At 39.2% G+C, this 22,668-nt stretch overlaps 2 protein-coding genes across 3 annotated transcripts in view; one reads left to right on the forward strand and one right to left on the reverse strand.

Annotated features, from left to right (window-relative positions):
- The window catches only part of LOC145438036 (uncharacterized), a 122,523-nt gene extending 111,533 nt beyond the window's left edge, over window positions 1-10,990 (reverse strand). The window contains exons 1-5 of the mRNA XM_080315398.1: window positions 6,296-10,990; window positions 6,023-6,119; window positions 1,976-2,075; window positions 387-735; window positions 121-217 (exon numbers count right to left, since the gene is read on the reverse strand). Of these exons, the coding sequence (XP_080171524.1) occupies window positions 121-217; window positions 387-735; window positions 1,976-2,075; window positions 6,023-6,119; window positions 6,296-6,403 (751 nt within the window). The 5' untranslated portion in view covers window positions 6,404-10,990. The remainder of the gene's footprint in view (window positions 1-120; window positions 218-386; window positions 736-1,975; window positions 2,076-6,022; window positions 6,120-6,295) is intronic.
- Window positions 10,991-16,703: 5,713 nt separating this feature from the next.
- On the forward strand, window positions 16,704-19,784 carry LOC145437761 (techylectin-like protein). Of its 2 annotated transcripts, none has more exons than XR_013914731.1 (2): window positions 16,704-17,091; window positions 17,851-17,949. XR_013914731.1 is itself a non-coding variant. In XM_080315054.1 (2 exons), exons 1-2 carry the CDS (start codon window positions 16,940-16,942, stop codon window positions 18,556-18,558), a joined length of 369 nt encoding a protein of 122 aa, XP_080171180.1. In that variant the 5' UTR covers window positions 16,704-16,939; the 3' UTR covers window positions 18,559-19,784. The 2 variants fall into 2 exon arrangements, 1 of the variants encoding a protein (XP_080171180.1); XM_080315054.1 differs by lacking the exon at window positions 17,851-17,949 and adding an exon at window positions 18,342-19,784.
- Window positions 19,785-22,668: the final 2,884 nt, after the last annotated feature.

A 22,668-nucleotide genomic window follows, 5' to 3' on the forward strand; every position in this document is an offset into this window, starting at 1 on the left:
TGCGACGTGATAAAACGCGTGGCACACAATCAAGTTATTTGTTGCTCGGATTATAACCGAGTGACGATGAACAACATCCTACCATTTGACGGAATCAAATTTAAATCGAAACCTTCCTACCGAGCCACAAGTCTCCATTGAAGCCCCCGAATCCGTTCACGTAATCGTCCCAGCCCCGGTCGAAACTCACGTTTCCGTATTTTCTTCGCTGGAAAACCTGAGACGGAAATCGGCAAAAAATCAAAGTCGCAGAAATCTCACGAATTCATTTCTCCGAGTCTGCGTTTGAGGTTATGGGACAAAATTTTGTGTCGCTTAGACACGATTTAAACTTTTGCACATCTTAAACCGATCTTCATCTCTGACAGATTCACAATCCTACTCACAGTCCATTTATCCTGTGCAGCATATCTTTTGTGTTTGTAAAACTTCATCTCGGAGTAGCCTAGGAAGTGGGCATGGTGGACATCCTGATCAGGAACATTTCCCCGCCACCAAATTCCCTTCCTGTCTGTAATGTTGAAGTTTCCATTCAGATTGCTTTCGCTGCAGTTCCCGTACCACCAGCCTCCTTCGTAGACAGAAGCGCAATCCGCTGACGAACCGTCGTGATCCGCGTCTTTCGTTGAGAATTGAAGATTGTTGTGATATGAGAGAGCGTCGTAGGTTGCATTCGCGGAGTATCCGGATACGTGAAGTGTGTAGTTCTCGGATCCGGGTCCGATGCTGAAGTTGCTGAAAATGAGAATTGAGTTTCTGAAAATGACCTTCAGCGTCTTCATTCGTAAGACGCACACGATTCCAACTTGGTATTTGTTCATGAGGTGCATCATTTTCTTCTGCACTCTAAGCTAAAAGAGAGTGTATTCACACCAAACGGGCCGAAATGGGCACAACTCACCCTGAATCGAGCTAAGCGCGAAGAAAATTTTTAAATTGAATTAAAATCTCTCAAAGATTTGGGAAACAATTTGTTAATTCAAATTATATATTGACGGCCGCAAACAGGCGCTAATTTTTCTCAAATTGTAGCGGCTACTTGATAAAATTGTTAGGTTACTCAATTAAAGGCTGCGCACCAAATTTGGTTCAATTCCAACCAATAGCCGTATTGCTACGAGAGAACCCCGTGAATTGTTCGGTTGTCTATAGAAACGATGCTCACCCAATATGGTTCAATTCCAACTAGTGGAAGCAGATTTATTGTAGTTGAAAAATTCGGATTTGAATAAAATAGTATTTACGGTGGCAAATTCTTAAATACTGATCCCTCGCATATTCCGTGTTTGAATAAGCCCGTATGACGTTAACGGACTATATTTTCGAAAAGTTTTACTAATTATAATTTATAAATAATTTGAAAGAATGCTCTTGAGATATATCCTGACCTCTGTCATATGCCGAGTGAAATAAGTTTGTATTACGTTAACGGAATAACTGCAAGCTGCTTTCAATGGATATCAGGAATCCGAACGAAGAGATGGGGAATCGATGCGGCAAAGTGAGATCTTTCTGCTCTCACGGATTTCAATAAAGCAATGTTGTTGGAATTTGGTTTGTTTCAAATTGATCTGAGCCGACTAATATTCATTTTTTTCAATGAACTATGTCTATTACGGCACCATGCAGAAAATACGATCCATACTTATAAATCAATTTACGATTTTATGTTTTATTTTTCTAATTAATGAACAAGCGTCCAAATTCTTGCATTTTGGAATCGAAATAAAAAATTCTAGTTCATTTGGCGGACGACCGGGAGGAAACTTGCCACGGACCGGCGATATAAACAATGAGAAATTTTCACCCTAAAATTTTCACGGGAAGAAATAACTTATTTTGGCAAAATGTAAACAATTTGTGGCTAACGCTCCAAGTTTGACTATTTTTTACTTCATTTATGCAATTTAAAAAAAAACCACCCTAGTCATGACGTGAGATAAATAAATAATTGATGCATTCGATTACAGCTTACCTGTATCTAGCCCAGGAATGTTCTTTTTTATCTTTCGACATCATGCTGATTTCCAACGACATGTCATTTTCCTTTGTCGCTTGATGCAACGCCTCGAGTCCTGGAGACAAAACGTTGTGAAATGATAAAACGATTTGGTCTTCAATCGATTATTTTTCAACGCAAAAATGCCATAAACTGCTACACGAAGTATAGACTGATTTTAGTCATCAAAGTATTAGGGTTGTAATGAGTCCAGTCGATTTGACTCGAGTCATTGTAATTGATCCAACTCTGATCCGATACAACTTCTCCGTATTGCTCTTCGTGGTTCCTAACCTTTTTCGACTCATCGCCCCCTTTTGAAGCTCCACACCGATCATCGCCCCCTAATATTGGGAACCGAAAAATAGGTATACAAACTGGGATCACCGGCGAGTCGACTAATAGTAAAAAAGGTCAAGTTTTCGGCTCGACCTCGAAATCACTCTTTTACAGCTAAATTTTTGTGGGTTGACTAAAAAAGATCATTTCTCCAACTTGACTCCAATCAGGACCGTAACAGAACTTCGTCATCGCCCCCATAGGGGGATAAACCAAACCCCAGACCCCCCTCAGCCAGTGGGCTTTTTGTCGCTACATATCAGCTATATCCTATTTCATGTACTGTTTGGTGGGTCACCGTATTTCGTCTAAGCGCGCGAAGCGCGACAAATTTATATAATTCATGTTTGAATCGGTCAATATGGTCGGGAATTGCATATATATTGCTATCAATTTTTTATCCTCTCTCTGCTCACGTAATCACATTTACTGGTAGAGCTGAGTGTGGTGTGTTGGAAAAGGTAGGACCCCTAAATAATATTTAAACATCTTCGGGAGGACCCGTTGTTATATTGACTTCGTTGCATGATGCTTTTTCGTGACCTCCTATATCTGCTATGTCATGATATATGAAAATCGCCAAAACGTACCAAACTAAAAGACGCACATGATTTCCAATTGGTATTTCTTAACTGGCAAATAATTTTTCTCTGCGGGATGGGATTGGTCCTGTAGGGTTCAGATTGCCAGTACAGGAACATTCGACGCCAGCCATTGAGGCGCCTATGGACAATTAAACATAATATGCATATCTATCGAAGTTTTCGGTCAGCACAAGGGCATTCCTTTTCGGCGAAGGTCTTCTCGCTGCTGATCGTTCTGGCATACTTCTCGGAGTCGTATGTTACATGGCCTATAACTGCATATGTCTTGGTGTTGGGGGAAGGGTACCCCCAAATCAAGATATATGACAGCATTAAATCGCTCAAAAATTACTCGATAATTTATGTTAATTCACGAAATAATTTTGGGCACCCTTCAAGTTCACCCCCCCCCCAATTGGGGGATTTGAGGTGAGGCAATTACGGTCCTGAATCCATATAGCCTTTTTAACGCGCCATCGCCCCCCTATACGGTTTTATGCGACGCCGTTTTGGGCCCATTATAGTTAACGAAGACGTAAAGCCATTTTTTATGGATTGCCCAGCACCAGGACTGGAACAGCGGCGACGGATACTAAGAACCAATGCACAGCGACAGAGAATCCCATTCAACTTGGACAACTTACTGACTGACATCAATATCTTACAATACGTAATCGAATTTGTAGCTTTATCAGGATGACGTATATAATTATTGACAACCTCGGTAGAAATCCTCGGTAGAAATCCACGTTTCCGTATTTTCTTCGCTGGAAAACCTGAGACGGAATTCGGCAAACAATCAAATTTTCAGGAATCTCACGAATTCTCTTCTCCGAGTCCGTGTTTGAGGTTATGGGGCAATCGAAGAGTATATCGAGATTGAATCCAAATAACTGGAACACACTGGCTTGTGGTTCGAAGCAGTGAATGACAGATCGTACATTGCCAAGGCGAACGACCCACGACGCAACAGAACGTTTATTCGAACAACTCGCCCGCATGTTGCATTTGACTTTGACGACATTTCTATTGGCAAACCAGCAGTAGTGAACAGCGCCATTAATGGATCGTTGTCTGGTTGCAGTCGCAGCATACTTGCGATTTGATGCGGCTTGACCGCTTTTTCTCATATCTGGATGATGGCAAATGTGCAGCAAGAAACAAAGTATAGAGTTCACGTTCCATGGTCTACTTTGTTTAAAACTCGCCTAACACGCAATAATTTGGAATAGGATTTTACTCACAGTCCATTTCTTGTGTGCAGCGCATCGTTTGTAAATCTTCATCTCCGAGTAGCGTAGGAGGCGAGGGGAGGGATCTCGATCATAAAAGTCCAACCACCACCAGATTCCCTTCCATTCTGTTCCGTTGAAGTTTCCGTTAGGGGAGCGAGTGAGGAGCGCGAGCAATCGGCCACGCCAGACGGCACTGTTGCGTCACAATGAACAACTCCGTTACAATACACCGCCGCCGCCGCCGATTTTTTTGGGAAATGATTTTGTTGACAAAATTTGCGGCTGATTTCGAATTATTTTAAAGCGCCAATTCCCAAAATAATCAGCCTAGTCACGATGTCAATGAATTGACGCATTAGAACACAGCTCACTTGTATCTCGCCACCAAATGATCTTTTCCATATTTCCGCTTCATGTTGATTTCCAGCGACATGTCATCTCCTTTTGTCAGTTCATGCAATTTCTCGAGCCCTGGAAACAATACGTTGTCACATTAGTTGATATCATGGAATAGTTGGCTACTATATAATTTATTTGCTGTTCACCAATATAACTGGCAACCTTCGTTGCGAGTTACTTTCAAATAGTAAGCTAAAACTCGTTTCAGACGGATAATAAATGCGTGAACTGCGCATATCCACAGGGTCGTTGTCAAATGATAAAACGCGACGGCTTTCAATCGATTTCTTTTCAACGTAAAAATGGCATAAACCGCTGCACGACATAGAATATTTAGTGACAGGATCAGAGTTGAGACGACTTGAGTCATGACTCGAAACATTCTCTTAGGGTGGAGATCTTAAAGTTTCCTCACGCTTAACTTAAGTAACCGTCGAAAAATTGCCGTCGAAAAATTTGGATTTGAATAAAATAGTATTTACGGTGGGCACCATTATAATAAATAATTAAAGATTTGGTCCACGTAAATACTATTTTATTCATAATCCTAATTTTTCGACGGCAATAATACCGCTTCCACTGTTTGGAATTGAACCAAATTTGGTGAACATCGTTTTTATTGACAACCTAACACTTTCATGGGGTGAACAGAAAATTTTCAAATTTTTTGTTATTTATTTTTATATAATAAATATAAACTTGCTTCTTCTGTAGCAATGCGGCTGCTGGTTGGAATTGAACCAAATTTGGAGTGTAGGCTTAAATTAGGTAACCTAACAATTTTATCAAGTGGCCAGTACGAATTGAGAAAAAAGTCATTTTTGAAGAGCCCTATTGACCAACTGTAACGTCTGAGCTCTCACTGTACCAAAAAAGCTACCTGCCACGCACTTAAGTTAGCACTACACGTAACTTAAGTTACGGACGTTTTGAGTGCCGTTAAAAACTCATTTTAGGTCTGAGGATACTTTATGATCCGCAATTGAGTATTACTCAGTACTAAAGCATGCGTTACTTGGTAACCGGAACTTAAGTAACCTCTATGATCTCCCCCTTTAATCACGGAAAATAATCCGACTCGACTTGGGTCAATTTGTGTGTTGGCTCGACCTGTACTCGAGTCCGACTTGGACAGCCAAGACAGACGTTTTATTGTAACTTCGATGAAAAAAGTAATGGAAATGTTAAGATCGAGGAAAATCATGAATGCGAGTCATTCGATATCGCCCAAGCAGAATTGGAAAAACTTGGGCTGAGCATGATTTGAACCTACAAACTGAGCAGTGAACACAAAGTCTCAACACTGCGACTCGACCCGCTGCTCTCGGACTTGGACTAGGACTTGACTCAAAACTATAAACGTATCAAGATTGACTTGTGACTCGGACACTTGTGACATTGCTGACAACCCTGCATAGAAGCAAGTTATTTATTACTCAGATAAGAAGAAATTACAACCTTCCTACCGAGCCAGAAATCTCCATCACAATCCCCGAAACCGTTCACGTAGTCATCCCAACCTCTGAAGAAATCCACGTTTCCGTATTTTCTTCGCTGGAAAACCTGCAACGGAACTCAGCAATAAACAATCATAGTTGCTGAAATCTCGAGAATTGTATTTTTTTTCCGGGTCCGCGTTCGAGGTTATGGCTCAAAATTTTGTGTCGCCACGACCCGATTTCAACTGTTGTACATCTTAAATTGACCTTCATGTCTGAAACCTTCCGAATCCTACTCACAGTCCATTTCTCGTGTGCAGCACATGTCTTCTTCTCATCTTCTGCTCTGATTTGAAGGGGGTAATTCACGAATCCCAATATCAAAACAAGCCACATCTTGAGCGACATTTTCAAAAGCAACTTGTTAATCAATATATCAGCTCCCCCTGGATGCTATCGGCTGCCAATTTCTGGAAAATATGTGCTTCATTTTGTAAGTTGTACCTTCCAGGGATGCGAACCCAGTGATCTACATACCGTTCGACTCAAAGTTCAGTTCAGTTCAGCGAGTAACCAATAATGCCAATCAGATCAACGTGAGGTTGTTGTCTGGCCACGTCCAGAGCTGATTAGTGCGATTTATATAACGTGATAATAACGCGTCTGAAGTTTAGATTTTATATTATAAACTTTTAAATGTAAATTTGCAGGTACAATCTGGTTAACGATGCATACCCTACTGAACGTAAGATACATGACGGTGGGCGGATTAATTCTAGGCGCACAAGACCTATTTCAACTGAACCCTACAAACAAGTGGATTGTTAACCAATTGCATACGCTCTACACCAGTGGTTCTCAACTGCCGGTCCGCGACGACATTCCCGCCGGTCCGCCAGGTATATTACAATTTTATACCTTCATTTCAATATGCAATGTTGAAGGCTTGTCCATTGATAAAATAAATAAAAAATCAAATTTTAAACTGATTCAAAACTGCGTGAGGTAACATTAGGGCTGGAAACATGCTCGATTTGACTTATAGTTCAAGCCGTGTCATTTGACGACATGTGAGCGACAAGTACAGAGCAGATACGAGCTGACTCATCGCTAAACAGCGCAGTTTGCGCGATCATTCGTTTTCGATTCATTCATTTTATGCATGGCCGTAACTGGGGCACCCCAAACCGCCTAATTGGATGGGGGCAAAGCTTGAAAAGAGCCTAAAATTATTTTGCAAATTAACATAACACATAGCGTATTTTTTGGAAACTATTTCCTACTTTTTTTTCAATTTCTTTTCGCGCTTTGCGCGATTTAGTGTCACTAAATGTCTTGCTCATTAGATGCCCGTCTCCAAGAAATACGCATTATTTATAGAAATAGGCCTTTCGGCGTCAGCCATTACCACGCCACGACGCACCAACAGTCCAATACATAATGAAGTTTCGGCTAACATGGGACTCCGAAAGGTGTGCCAAAAATTCCGCAGCGAGAAAACCAATTCAGTCATGAATGAGCGCTAATTTTCGCTTGGCGCGATTAAGCTGCATAAACTCTCTGCTTACACTGAGTAGAATGAATGTGCTCATTAGTACAGGTGAAAACATCCACCCAACTCTAGGGTCTAGGGGCGAAGCCCTCGGAAGTTTGGCTTATCGCCCTGTGTGGGCCCAAGACCAACGTATTTGGGGGTGGGCTGACAAAGTGCTTTTTCGGCCCGCATTAGCGGATGGCCGGTATAGTTGCTGTACGCGGCACGCATTGTATTCGTAGTTGCCAGAGTAGCCTATGCGTCTGGTGGCAGTGGGCAATGAGCAAGGTAGCCCGACAAGGTGCTTGGTTTGACTCCGAAACGCTTCTTCTCACGATATTGTGGAAGAAAAGAATATTATTCGAGTTGGCATGGTTGGTTAAACCCACGGCCTTCGGCGCGAAAGACTGTCGACTCTCGGCTGTACCACGTTTGTCTGGTCAAAGCAATTTTACCTCGACTCAGCAGACTGACTACCATAAAATAACGTGGATGTCATCATGTAGATAATTAATTACGATAAACCCTCTAAATGTCACTCTCTAGCACCATATAATTGCAAAATACGGTTACATACGACACGTTCTGGCTTCAGTTCAGTTTTGAAAGTTCACCGGTCCGCCAGACATTTTTTGAAATTTTACTGGTCCGCGAGGTGAAATAGGTTGAGAACCACTGCTCTACACAACCAACTCTCACAATACGTTTGCAATGACAATTCGCTGCGCTGACTGCCATTTTGAGGAAGACGGCTTCCTGATATCGTTTAGGAAATTCTTTGAACCGCGTTTCATAAGAAGCTCACGCGATCAAGCGTCAGATCAGAAAAGAAGATTTTTTTGCGGAAAAAATAAGAAGTTGGCGACATGCTATTACTCGTTTAGAGAGGTGTCTCAAACCCAAATGTGCTCGCGGGCCAATTTCCCAGTTCTTGATGACGCCGCGGGCCGCAGCATCAATAATAGGGGTAGGCTATTCAATGTCTTTCCAAGTAGGCCTTATTTGAAGGGATAAAATGGTCCGATGGGAATTGAGCCGACCAAATGGGATTTACCACTATATAGCAATTTACGCGAGCACTAAAACATCACATTTGATAAAATTGTGAAAATTATGAGATATATAGACATCATGCGAGAGGACAAATGCATCATGTCACAATAAAAGCTGTCGCGTTATGATGATGCAGCTAATAGCGGATATTTGACGTGCCACAACAATAGATAAAATATTTTAGAATTTAATAATGATTAATATGATGGATATCACAGCATTTGAGCTAATGCAGGTTTTTAAGTATACTCCTGATAAAGTCTATTGATCATATCATTGCCTATTGAGTCAAATCAAAACAGCGTTAGATTTCCCTTCTAATGTTGGAACCCATAAATAACAACGTAAATATAATATAATTTCTGGTTCTCACGCGTCAGGTTCCTCAGCCCAATCTGATATTTCTTACTATCACCAAAATAGTGAACTCAGACAATGTTTGGCGTAGCCCACTGTAAAATGCACTGCTTATATGATACACATGGGTTCAATTTTCGAAAATGGAAGTCTCCCCCACATCCCTATATCTTGCACATTTCCAAGAAGCATTACAATACGTAAGTAAATCTGATGAAATTGTTGTTTGGCTTCATATTTCTATTGTTAGCTGATTCCAAAATTATCGTTCAATATATACCATTAGCTATCATCGATCATTAACCCGCTGTACAGGCCCATGGTTATGAGGCGGTGGGGTTAGGGCTAAACTATATGTAGGCTACTTCATAATGAATAGTTAAGTTAGCGCTGTGTTGGTTCCTGTTTCGTACACACAGAGTCCGAGAAGCGAAGAGAGTCCGAATCTCAGTTCATTCATTAATGTTGCAGTGTTGCAGTCTCCTTTCTTCTTGCCAGACTATATTCATTGCACACAGCATAACAAAACAATTAGTATCAAGTTAGCGTTGTTGAGCTGTTGGTTCCTGTTTCCTGTACACAGAGTCCGGGAAGCGAAAGGAGTCCGAATCTCAGATAACTCATTATGTTGCAATCTCCATTCACTAGAAGACTTTACGTGTGTCCCTTTCCAAAAGTGACATCATACCTGGTATAATTGATTTTCATTTGAATATCAGCTTATACGTTGCGTTATTATACCGTTATATCCAGGGTTGCCCTACCGTCCTTATTTCTAAGATTTGTCCTTATTTTTAAGGGCAACGTCTTAGAAAACTCGACTGTCCTTATTTCTAAGATATGTTCTTCTTTTCGACTTGCGTCCTTATTTTGTCTTATTTTCAACAACTACAATACTTCGATCGTTTTCCTCGGGTATCTGTGCTGCATAATATTCTAAAATTATGCTTTTGCGTCGAGATTTTATGACATCATAAATGAAAGGAACACCTATGGCGTACACATCACAGGATTTGACTTTTAAGTGGTGAGATAGCTTCATAGCTATAGGGCAATGAGTGGTATGGTAGTTTCGGCTGTACCAAGCTATCACAGTGGACGTCATTTTAGTATAGTAAACAGCAGCACCACGTTTCTGCCGTCAAGTCAGCAGATTAAGCTGCGTGGAAGGCAGCATTTAATGCGTACTGGAAAAGGGCGCAGTGCAGTCGATACTTGGGTTAAAAAGTAGTAGAGCTATTAATCATTGATAAATTTATCTAAATTATATTGCACATATAGTTTCCGCAACTAATTATGCTATGTCTGTGTAGTTAAAATGAGCAGGCGTAAAAACTTTTTTCGTGAGGATTATCAGAGAGAATTCAAAGGTATCAAATGAAGCTTGAAGGGCGAGTGTTTCGCTAGAATTACTCACTTTTTCAGAACTAACAACTAGAACTAGAACTAGAACTACTCACTTTTCAAAACTAGCAACTAGAACTAGATTTACTCACTTTTCAAAACTAGCAACTAGAACTAGAACTATACTCCCTTTTCAGAACTAACAACTAGAACTAGAACTAGAACTACTCACTTTTCAAAACTAGCAACTAGAACTAGAACTACTCACTTTTTAAAACGAACAACTAGAACTAGAACTACTCACTTTTCAAAACTTACAACTAGAACTAGAACTGGAACTAGAACTAGCACTACTCAATTTTCAAAACTTCCAACTAAAACTAGAACTACTCACTTTGTAAAACGAACAACTAGCACTAGAATTACTCACTTTTCAAAACCTACAACTAGAACTACTCAATTTTTCAAACTAACAACTAGAACTAGAACTACTCACTTTGTAAAACGAACAACTAGCACTAGAATTACTCACTTTTCAAAACTTACAACTAGAACTACTCAATTTTTAAAACTAACAACTAGAACTAGAATTACTTACTTTTCAAAACTTCCAACTAGAACTGGAACTGCTCACTTTTCAAAATGCGCAACTAGAACTAGAACTGGAATTACTCACTTTTCAAAACTTACAACTAGAACTACTCAATTTTTAAAACTAACAACTAGAACTAGAATTACTTACTTTTCAAAACTTCCAACTAGAACTAGAACTGGAACTGGAACTAGCACTACTCAATTTTCAAAACTTCCAACTAGAACTAGCACTAGAATTACTCACTTTTCAAAACTTACAACTAGAACTACTCAATTTTTAAAACTAACAACTAAAACTAGAACTACTCACTTTGTAAAACGAACAACTAGCACTAGAATTACTCACTTTTCAAAACTTACAACTAGAACTACTCAATTTTTAAAACTAACAACTAGAACTAGAACTACTCACTTTGTAAAACGAACAACTAGCACTAGAATTACTCACTTTTCAAAACTTACAACTAGAACTAGAGCTGGAACTAGAACTAGCACTACTCAATTTTCAAAACTTCCAACTAGAACTAGAACTAGAACTACTCACTTTTCAAAACTAGCAACTAAAACTAGAACTACTCACTTTGTAAAACGAACAACTAGCACTAGAATTACTCACTTTTCAAAACTTACAACTAGAACTACTCAATTTTTAAAACTAACAACTAGAACTAGAATTACTTACTTTTCAAAACTTCCAACTAGAACTGGCACTGCTCACTTTTCAAAATGCGCAACTAGAACTAGAACTGGAATTACTCACTTTTCAAAACTTACAACTAGAACTACTCAATTTTTAAAACTAACAACTAGAACTAGAATTACTTACTTTTCAAAACTTCCAACTAGAACTAGAACTGGAACTAGAACTAGCACTACTCAATTTTCAAAACTTCCAACTAGAACTAGCACTAGAATTACTCACTTTTCAAAACTTACAACTAGAACTACTCAATTTTTAAAACTAACAACTAAAACTAGAACTACTCACTTTGTGAAACGAACAACTAGCACTAGAATTACTCACTTTTCAAAACTTACAACTAGAACTACTCAATTTTTAAAACTAACAACTAGAACTAGAACTAGAACTACTCACTTTTCAAAACTAGCAACTAAAACTAGAACTACTCACTTTGTAAAACGAACAACTAGCACTAGAATTACTCACTTTTCAAAACTTACAACTAGAACTACTCAATTTTTAAAACTAACAACTAGAACTAGAACTACTCACTTTGTAAAACGAACAACTAGCACTAGAATTACTCACTTTTCAAAACTTACAACTAGAACTACTCAATTTTTAAAACTAACAACTAGAACTAGAACTACTCACTTTGTAAAACGAACAACTAGCACTAGAATTACTCACTTTTCAAAACTTACAACTAGAACTACTCAATTTTTAAAACTAACAACTAGAACTAGAATTACTTACTTTTCAAAACTTCCAACTAGAACTAGAACTGGAACTAGAACTAGCACTACTCAATTTTCAAAACTTCCAACTAGAACTAGAACTAGAATTACTCACTTTTCAAAACTTACAACTAGAACTACTCAATTTTTAAAACTAACAACTAGAACTAGAACTACTCACTTTGTAAAACGAACAACTAGCACTAGAATTACTCACTTTTCAAAACTTACAACTAGAACTACTCAATTTTTAAAACTAACAACTAGAACTAGAACTACTCACTTTGTAAAACGAACAACTAGCACTAGAATTACTCACTTTTCAAAACTTACAACTAGAACTACTCAATTTTTAAAACTAACAACTAGAACTAGAACTACTCACTTTGTAAAACGAACAACTAGCACTAGAATTACTCACTTTTCAAAACTAGCAACTAGAACTAGATTTACTCACTTTTCAAAACTAGCAACTAGAACTAGAACTATACTCCCTTTTCAGAACTAACAACCAGACATGGGGTAATCGTGATTAGTAATCGTAATCGATTACGACGATTACAGCATTTCCAAGTAATCGTAATCGCAATCGATTACATTCGAAAAATATCCGAAGTAATCGTAATCGTAATCGACTACTTCACATATCTAATCGATTTCTTTGTGAAAGAACGATTACTTTTCATTTGTGCAATGCCCATGACATAAACTGAACTATGAACATTCATGAGCAACGAAGAGTATGATTTAAAACAGGATTTGGATAGCAGAAATGTCGGGTTTTCAAACGCCTCTATACTCATTATTGCGTCACAAGTATTAGCTTGGTTCTTGATTGCGTAACGAATTATCCGCACGTAGTAAATAGATATTCGATGTAAATAATGTAGTACTGTGATTGTAAGAACACCCGCTGTGGATTATGTCACTGCACTGATCATTACACACTGCACATGCAACTACCTCGCAGCAGGATAATAATCACCACACGGCCTAGTTTCGAATAGTAACGTATATGTACAAATTGTACATTGTACATTGTACAATGTATAGATGTTTTGTTATGATTAGGTAAACGCAATCTGACCGTAGCTGATTGGCGAGCGGTAGGCCTGTTTACGTATACAATGGACAACGATTTGAAATTTTGTACCCGTCAAATTAAACATGACAATTTCTACATCGAAGCATTAAAAACCAGGCTGCTGATAAAAAAAATCATAACCGAGCCGTTATTTTCCGTTACTCGTATAACGGCAGATCGAAACATATGTATTAAGTGGATTGCAGTCAGAAGTTGATATTTACCTTATCATATTCTCATACGGCCCTACTTAAAACGGGCAACAATTGTTATTTCGCAATTTTATACTCATCATTCGGATATGCCACTAGCCATCCGCTTACACACCATGTTAGCGTGGATTTCAGCTAGAATCAGTATCGAAACAGCACTTCGCCACCGCCATTCTCACAAATGGTGATCTTGTGCTCCCCATAAGGCGATCAATAAAGCTTGTGGCGGGCGAAGTCCCCCATAACCCCCTTAAAGGGCGGGCTTTTCACAAGAACTGGAAAACACGATTTGATGCGATGGATCCGCTGTGAATTTGCTGTCAAGTCGCGCCAGGCGCGAATATTTAGGCACATAATTTACGACTATAACTTTATTGAATGTTGTTAACTCGTGACCTCCTGTCTGCTATATAGCCAGCAGATATTGGAGTCGCCCAAACGTAGCGGACGAAAAGAAAACTAAACGGAAAACTTTTGTGAGACGCACCAAAAATGGTCATTTATGCACGTGGTTCATCATTTTCCTCAGTGAGTGCCCCCGGTGGCATTTGTATTGTGGGGCTTAGATTGAGACCATCCAGCGCGGCTATGGAAAATGGACAAATACACAATGTTTCGGCCAATGTAGCATGTTTTGTTGTGTTGCGGCGCGGTATTGGCTGGCACCGAAATGCCTATTTCTGTGTGAATCATGCCATGGTATATTATGTCATACACAGGAAATGACGTCATTATATCTCATTTAAAAATAAAGACCTTTTCTCATAAGGCCTTTTCATCGCATTGTTGTCCTCCAAAGATAACTTCTCAGAAGCAAAATGAATGTAATAGTGAGTAATCGTGATTACTTTTCCAAAGTAATCGTAATCGTAATCGACTATTCGCGGATTTTGCTGTAATCGTAATCGTAATCGTAATCGCGTGATTCATAAGTAATCGTAATCGCAATCGATTACATTCATGAAGTAATCACCCCATGTCTGCTAACAACTAGAACTAGAACTAGAACTACTCACTTTTCAAAACTAGCAACTAGAACTAGAACTACTCACTTTTTAAAACGAACAACTAGAACTAGAACTACTCACTTTTCAAAACTTACAACTAGAACTAGAACTGGAACTAGAACTAGCACTACTCAATTTTCAAAACTTCCAACTAAAACTAGAACTACTCACTTTGTAAAACGAACAACTAGCACTAGAATTACTCACTTTTCAAAACCTACAACTAGAACTACTCAATTTTTAAAACTAACAACTAGAACTAGAACTACTCACTTTGTAAAACGAACAACTAGCACTAGAATTACTCACCAGAACTAGAACCTTTCAAAACTTTTCAGTAGAACTAGAATTACTAAAAAAAAACAGTCGCTAATCGACAATCAACTATCTTAATTGGTAGTTTGTTCAAGTCTGCAACGAAAAAAATTCTACTGCCAAATTTGAGTTCGTAACAAAACGAATTCGATCTCACCGAGAACCTACCGCGTCTAGTCGTTGATAAAGTCCAGCGGCAGCCGCACGAGTTTCGCGACGTTTCAGTCCAGCCTCGGTTCTATGCAGATTCCTTGCAGACATTCGACCCCTTTCTCTTTCAACAGCATTTCCTGATACTTTTCACCTGCAGATCACAAGTGATATTCGCAAATGGCAACATAACTAGGGCTGAGCCAAATCCAGTACCTGAGCGATTCGATTCTGAATCGAGTATCAAAGTACCACTTGTTGCAACATCATAAGAGTACTGATGATGGGGAAAGTTGAATCATGCGGCCGCAAACAATATACCGCCAGTTTTACATCACATTAAAGAGTAGTTGCTATTTTTCGACCATATGTCAGCAAACTTTGTGACAATGCTGTGTGGTGATCATGACTTCACAGATATGTCATTTCCACTCGCGTTCGTCAGACATGGACTATTAGATAATTCTATTCGCGAAATCTTTCCATACTCTCGTTTTAATTTCAATCTAAATTTTGGTTTTCCTAAAATTGCTACAGGAGAACTGTGTCGTGGGAAATGAGCCAAGCTTGGTGAACAGACATTTGCCATTTTCAAGCTTATGAGATTCAAACCTGATTCGATATGAAGCGAACTTGATTCGATTTCAAAGTTTTCGCAAAATTCAGTAATTCCAATATAATCTAGAAAACCTGTGAAGCTATCAGTCTAATTCTAATCTACTTTGGAAAATCTGTGTGGCAATCATTTTAAATATAAAAATATTTTGGAAAAAACTGTATTGCTATCATTTTTATTCCAATCACAGGGTTCTCAACGTTTATTTTGCGGCCCGCGACATCTTTAATTACGAGCGCAATTATTACTGGCACAGTTTTTGTTACATATGAATTTAGCTACTTAGCTCTCTTGTCGCACCGTGTCTGTTTCGTTTGATTACCCATTTTTGTTGTGTTCTGGTTTCCTTATATACTCTCGAGTTTAGATTATGACACTACCCATTGATAGAATATTCGTAAATTATATTCAGTTACAGTGATTCAGGGGTTGTTTCAAGCAGTTCTAACGACAATTTTACTCATGAGATTGCTACAATCTCATCAATAATCTACATTCCACTAGTCAAAATCCTATTTGCAAAAGTAAAAAGTTTAGCCAAAATACTGTTCAGGTAGAAAGGGAAGTAGGTACCGCAAGTAGGCAAAATCTACTTGAGTACCCAGAAAAAGTGGCAATTATCTACCTATATATTATCTCAAAAACGTGATGTGATAGAGCAAAAAAACTCCAGATTCGGATTCAGCGCCCCCAAATCAGCTCAAAATGATTCAAACAAATCTTGGCGCAAAAACAGTGTAGAGCAGTGTTATTGATTCCTCTGCGTCTATATATGGTGACTCATTGCGAACCTATTGGTCGTATTGAACTAAAGTACAGGGTCCAAAAGTAGGAATTCAACTGAGGTGGTTCAAGTATTCATCGTTGATTCCCAAGTACAAGTAGAGGTAGGTCAGAGATGGTCAATGTGGTCATCGTTCGTACTCGAGTAGAAGTAGAAGTAGAGATATCCAAGTAAGTAATAAAGTATGTACTAAAAGTAGGGTAGGCGTAGTTTCGCCTTTAAAATTGATAACTGTGAAGCAGAAGTCGTCCGAGATCTAGCTTCTTGAGAAAGTAGTGCCAAGTATGCAAAAGTAGTGTAATTTGGAAAAAAATTCCAATTCCAATTCCTATCTAATTTGGAAAAGCTGAAATTTTATAGTTGTCCGCCTCTGTCTGCATCGTGTGTCTTTAGCGGATGAATGGGATAGAACCACTGATTATTACTTTTAAATACCACTCGTGACGTCTCTAATTTCCTGTTCCCAGGAGTTTGAATGTCACATCCGCCACAAAACGTTCACGACATCTTCAACTTTGTCGACTCATTTGCTGATACACAGCGACACGCGTCAGTTCCCGCGCCCTTACTGCGGGAAACGGTCTCATCAGAAGTCAGACATGAAAAAGCAAACTTTCATTCACAAAGGTATTATCTTTGCTAGTCTCCGCCCTGTTTATCAGAGATATCTAAATCAGATTCTATCAGTTAACGCACTGTCTATTAGGGATATCTAAACCAGACTATCGATCTATTCCTAAACAAATAGAAAACAGTTCTAATGGAGTCTTCCCCAGAGCTGGTCAAAGTGTTCCGCGTTGCTACTCAAGTATATGTAAAGCGACCTTTACATTTACACTAAATTACAAGTACAGTTACCGATTTCCAATACATGTAAAAATTATATCATGCCTAAGTAAAACATGTACGCTCTCGAAGTACTCGAGTAAATAGTTTCAAAAAGTAAGTAAGGTCGAATTGTCCTATATATTTTTAGAAATTAATCAGAATTGGCTAATTTTGAAATTGCAACACGTCTCTTCACGACTAACCCAAATAACTATTATCACCACAAATATAGGTAGAATATTCGAAAATAGATATGCAGTTACACTGATACAGGGTTTGTTTTACGCGGTTTCCATGATAATTTAACTCGATAAAGTGATGCTAACTTGTACCAAAGGTATTTTTTTACTGTTCAAAATCCAAATGGTAAAACTTCAAGTAGTTTTGTCAAAACACTGATAACTAGAAGTGGAATTAGTCTGAAGTCACAGCCAAGCTTGCATAAGCATTGCAAGTTAGCGCAATCGACTTCAGTACTCCGAAAAGTAGTAGTTGGCCTACTTCGTGACTGAACCCCTCTGCTTTTCACTTACCCCATTTCACTACCTCATATTGCAGGATAGAAGCCTCATAAATGCCGCATCTGTCAGAAGGCTTTCAATCACAGTTCCAATCTGATAACACACATGAGAAAGCACACAGCATTCAAGCCGTTCAAAAATCCGATATCTGTCGGGCTATAATTTGTTTATTGATTATTTTGTTCCGACAAGATGGATGTCCACTCGAGTCACTGGCATTGTTTCCGTGTGGCGTAACACTCTCGGTAGCCGGTATCTGGGGCGCAGGAAATCCTATTTAATCCCCAATGTCGGTGATTCAGGAATAAAACGCTGATTCACAATCGATGACACAAAACGCCGGCGATTTTAATTGGCAGTGTTAATTACAATTAATTACAATCACATTTCATATACAATCAGTGTGAGTAGTCATTGTTCCGTGACAACATTGGAGGCCGACGCCTAAATTAAAATTACAATTACAATTACAATCACATTTTAAAATTACAATTCCAAAAGTGCAATTCTCATTATCTTAATTTTTAGACTGCACGTATCCGGATTCTCCGGGAATGCAAGCGGAGATGGTCTCTATTACAACAAGAACCAACAATTCTCATCGAAAGGCGCAGATCACGATGGTACTTCGTCATATAATTGCGCTTCTCAATTCGAATCAGGCTGGCGGTATAGCGTCTGCACCAGTAGCAATCTGAACGGAAACTTCAACAAAGCAGACAGCAATATAAGGGATTTTGGTTGAGTGGGGACTTCCTGCGCTTCTCAGAGATAAAGTTCCACAAAACATTATGAAAAGAACATGAAACACCAACTCAGGGATAAGTGACGTCACGTCCGATACATTGTACACAAATTAGACTTGCACTATAAAATATGTTCATGACATTCTAATCAGACGTAATCTATCTGCATATATTGAAACGATCTTATTTGAATGTCATGAACATATTATATATGGGACTCATTTGTTTCGATATTTTTGCTCGCGCTATCGGACGGCGCTATCGGACGTCTACGTCGAACGGGGATAACTACATGGAGCAGGACGAATTGAACTGTGATTAAACTTCAAAGGACAGAGCACGTGTTTCGTAGCTCGTTATGATAAACATGTATAGGTGGTGTATATCTAAAAATTTGCATCAAAAAACCTAAATCCGCTTTTCACTTAGATTACAAAATCTAAATTTAACAACTAAGTGGTTTGCATGGGCTAGTTTGCAGGGGCTATTTCACACGTTGGATACAGGGATTTTATATCCGCTCATCTCTGGCTTGACAATAACCTTTTATCGAAACCAGGCCAAAATCATCAAATCAGATTTATTTTCAAATCCAAATCCATGTTCAAATCGCCCATCTCAGACTTCCAAACATAAAATTTACATCCAAGTCCATCCTGTCCAAATCAAAAGTCGGACCAAATCCTGTTTTTCAAATCGAAATCCCATTCCTATGTCCACATATAGCAGCTCCCTGTAACCAATGATGGCCAAGACGCTCACTCAACTCATATATATGATTTGCGATGGTGCGCCCGCCTTGGCCATCATTGGTTACAGGCAATTTGGACCAATCAGCAGTCGAATTGGGACTCTTGTGATTACACGTCGTATGCAGTGGCGAAAGCTGAAGATGTTTGGATTCGAATCGAAAGCGCACGCCACAAAAATGAACAATTCTGTACGAAAGTCGCAGACCACGTTGGTTATCCGTCAAGGAATTGCGCACCTGGCCTCCAAAGAGGCTAGTGTTATAGGAACAGAGGCGCCTGGAGCAATCTGAATGGAAACTTCAACAAAATAGTCCACACGGGAATGTGGTGATGTGATAGATGGGTTGGTTCCTACAGACTACTGCGATTCTCGAAGATGAGGTTTCGCAAAATATCACGAAACCCACAGAAAATACGCGACGCCTGAAAAAATTGTGTGCCTTCTGACTTCTGGTTATTCTTGACTTTTCCGCGATTTGTAATTCCATATTTTTACGTAGTCGTGATGCGTGACGATATGTTTGAACCTATCCGCAGCGATAGAAATAAAAATTCGCGAAATTAAATAATAGAATAATGTGTTAACACCATGAGACAGCGATTTAAGTAATTCTAATGTAATAGTACGTTTGATAATATGGCCAATGTATATGCGACCCAGACATTCGGTGCGACTGCCGATCAAACCACGATCTAATCTCTGAGCTTGAGATCGTACATCTTGTGTAAATTGCTTCATCCAATTCAAATAATAGCAGACATCGCCACGCTGTTGCATGTGGCACAAATCATTCAAATATTTTAGCATATACCACTTTTGATCAGCGCTTAGACATATTGCCGTTGCGATTCACAAATATTACAATATGTAGTTGAATATGTTACATTGACAGGCAGATAAGAATATATTCCGTTCATCAGGGAGCCAGATATCCCTGGTGTTTATACGCATCTTTATAGTCTGATGTTAATGACACATCTGTAAATTTCCTTTAGCGTTAATTTATCTCGGTCTCAGGCCCACAAGCCTTTAGATGTGATAGAGTGCCACTCCCTTCACTGTAATTATGGTAATATCATTAATCATTGATTAGGGTTACCATATTTTGGAATCGGGAAAGGAGGAGACTTTTACAAAATGAGAAAAGTTATTTGATCAAGAGTGAAAACAGCCGATTTCGCTATTTTTGCTCTAAAATTTGGTGAGTTGACTAATAAAAAGGTCGTCACTTTCGACAGAACCACTAATTTACAGCTCGAACGTCTGTTTTCGCTATTTAGCGTCATCTATGCCCATTTTCACTCGAATCTGTCCATTATCTTTGCTGAAAAAACTGTGAAGGGGGACGAATTGCCAAAAAAGAGGACATTTAGGCGTCCTCGGAGGACATTTTCAAAAAACTGAAAAAGGAGGACAAATGTAACCCTACATTAGGGTTGCCATACGTCCGGAATTTCCCGGACATGTCCGGAATTTCACTGAAAAATCTGCGTCCGGGCGGAATTTCTAAAATATGCCTAAATGTCCGGAATTTTGAAGGCTTCAAGCAGGCTCAATTTTTTTTCGTAAATCAACATAAACAGTATTATTTTCAAGCAGATTTACGCTATTTAAAATTTTTCTTCGCGCTGCGCGCGAATTAATGAAATGTATGATGATATTAGTATGGGCACCTGGCACTACTCTCGCCGAAAATGCAATCAAAATAAATATAAATAACCATCACTTATTGAAATAAGTCTGATTGTAACCGCAATTATAAGATATAACGGTATATTTCTAGAGTTGGTTAAGGTCGATTGGATGCTTATCGGTCACAGACAGGGGTTCCAAATCTTGCGGTCGTCCGCCTTTATCTGGGGATCGCGATGATGTTGGACGTAATCGGCTTCCTAGGCCGTTAGATAAGTTTGGGCAAGCTGAATTTTTTTAGCAATCCGCTTACCAAGTCTTGAGCTTTGCCACGGAACATTTTCAAATGGGAAATGAGGTCGCGACCATACAAGGCTGGAAATCACCGGATGTGCAACCTGTTGCTGCATTTTACAATGGCCTAATATATGGAAGAATCGATATTATTAAGAGAATTCACACATAAAATTTAACAGCCAAATGCATATAGTAAGTGCCCAACAAGTAACATCGACTACCCTATGGTGGCCCCAAGATCAGTACTTTTCTGGACGGAAGGGGGGAGGGGAGAAAATGTTCTTTCGGACCTGATTAAAACACTTAAACAGATAACCGCACCAACCGCAGGGCTCGCAAACGCAACCCTGACAGGCCAGACACGGCCCGCCAGATGATATCATCCGGCCCGTGGAGGAATCTATTGTACACCCCAGCAAGTAGCAATCACCAGAACCCACACTACAGATGGCCCAATTCATGACCTATGTTTCACTCCTTTCCTGTAGGGTGTATACAGTCGATGGGTAATGGTTTGCCATTGTGACGTCATATTGACGGTCAATGTAGTACACCTCATTTTAAAATCCGCTAGTGGGCGCTAAAGAGTGTCCGGAATTTGCTTCACAAAAATATTTTAACCCTACCCTACATTGATATTACGCAGGCCAATGTTACGCAAGCCAGATAGCGAGTGTACACAATTGAACGTTTGGAATTATTAATTGACGAGCCAGTAACAGTCGAGTTCGTGAAATCTAGTAAAGAAAAGAAAATTCGAAAAATCCAATAAAACACGTAACAACGCCATCTAGCGAATATTACCATTAGGGATGATGCTGAAAGGTTCGTGTGAAGTTTGAAAGGTTCTGTGTGAACGCGAACATATGACGTCACGTGACGTCATATTGCTAATTCCAACCCTACATTTCAGTGAAGAGATATAGTAATGTACACGACACCTAGCGACGACCCGGGCACATTTTGTAGGGTTAACATACGTCCTCTTAAGAGGATTTGTCCTCTTTTTTCGATAAGCTGACAGTGTCGTCGGAGGACGCCTGAATGTCCTCTTTTATGGGGATGTATCAACTGAAGCAATTTATTGCCAACGGAAGGCTGCATCTTAACGATCTAGACCAGCCCCGGCAATGTATTCTGCGTCTGACTATTGTTACATTGATATTGAGCAGAGTGTAAAACGGGTTTCTATACTTTTTACCCATATTATTTCCACTCTCACCTGCAATATGGAATCATAGTGTGGGGAAATGCATGCACAACATTTTTGTGCAGAATTCGAACCCTGCAAAACCGTGCGATACGGCTGATCTCATCTGTACCTTTACGTACCAATTTATCGCTTTACTACCGTAAGCATCGAATTTTGCGAGTTTATGAACTATATCGCTTCGAAGTATTAAAAGTTTTTCACAAATATTTTTCCA

This window comes from Botryllus schlosseri, chromosome 4 (genome assembly GCF_051294905.1).
Source record: "Botryllus schlosseri isolate E-star chromosome 4, Bs_hap1, whole genome shotgun sequence".
In the NCBI taxonomy this organism is placed as follows: domain Eukaryota; kingdom Metazoa; phylum Chordata; class Ascidiacea; order Stolidobranchia; family Styelidae; genus Botryllus; species Botryllus schlosseri.

Coding starts and splice junctions, on each gene's coding strand:
- LOC145437761 (XM_080315054.1), top strand. CDS start 16,940: ATGTCACATCCGCCACAAAACGTTCACGACATCTTCAACTTTGTCGAC. Junction 17,092..18,341: donor GCAAACTTTCATTCACAAAG/GTATTATCTTTG, acceptor CTTAATTTTTAG/ACTGCACGTATCCGGATTCT.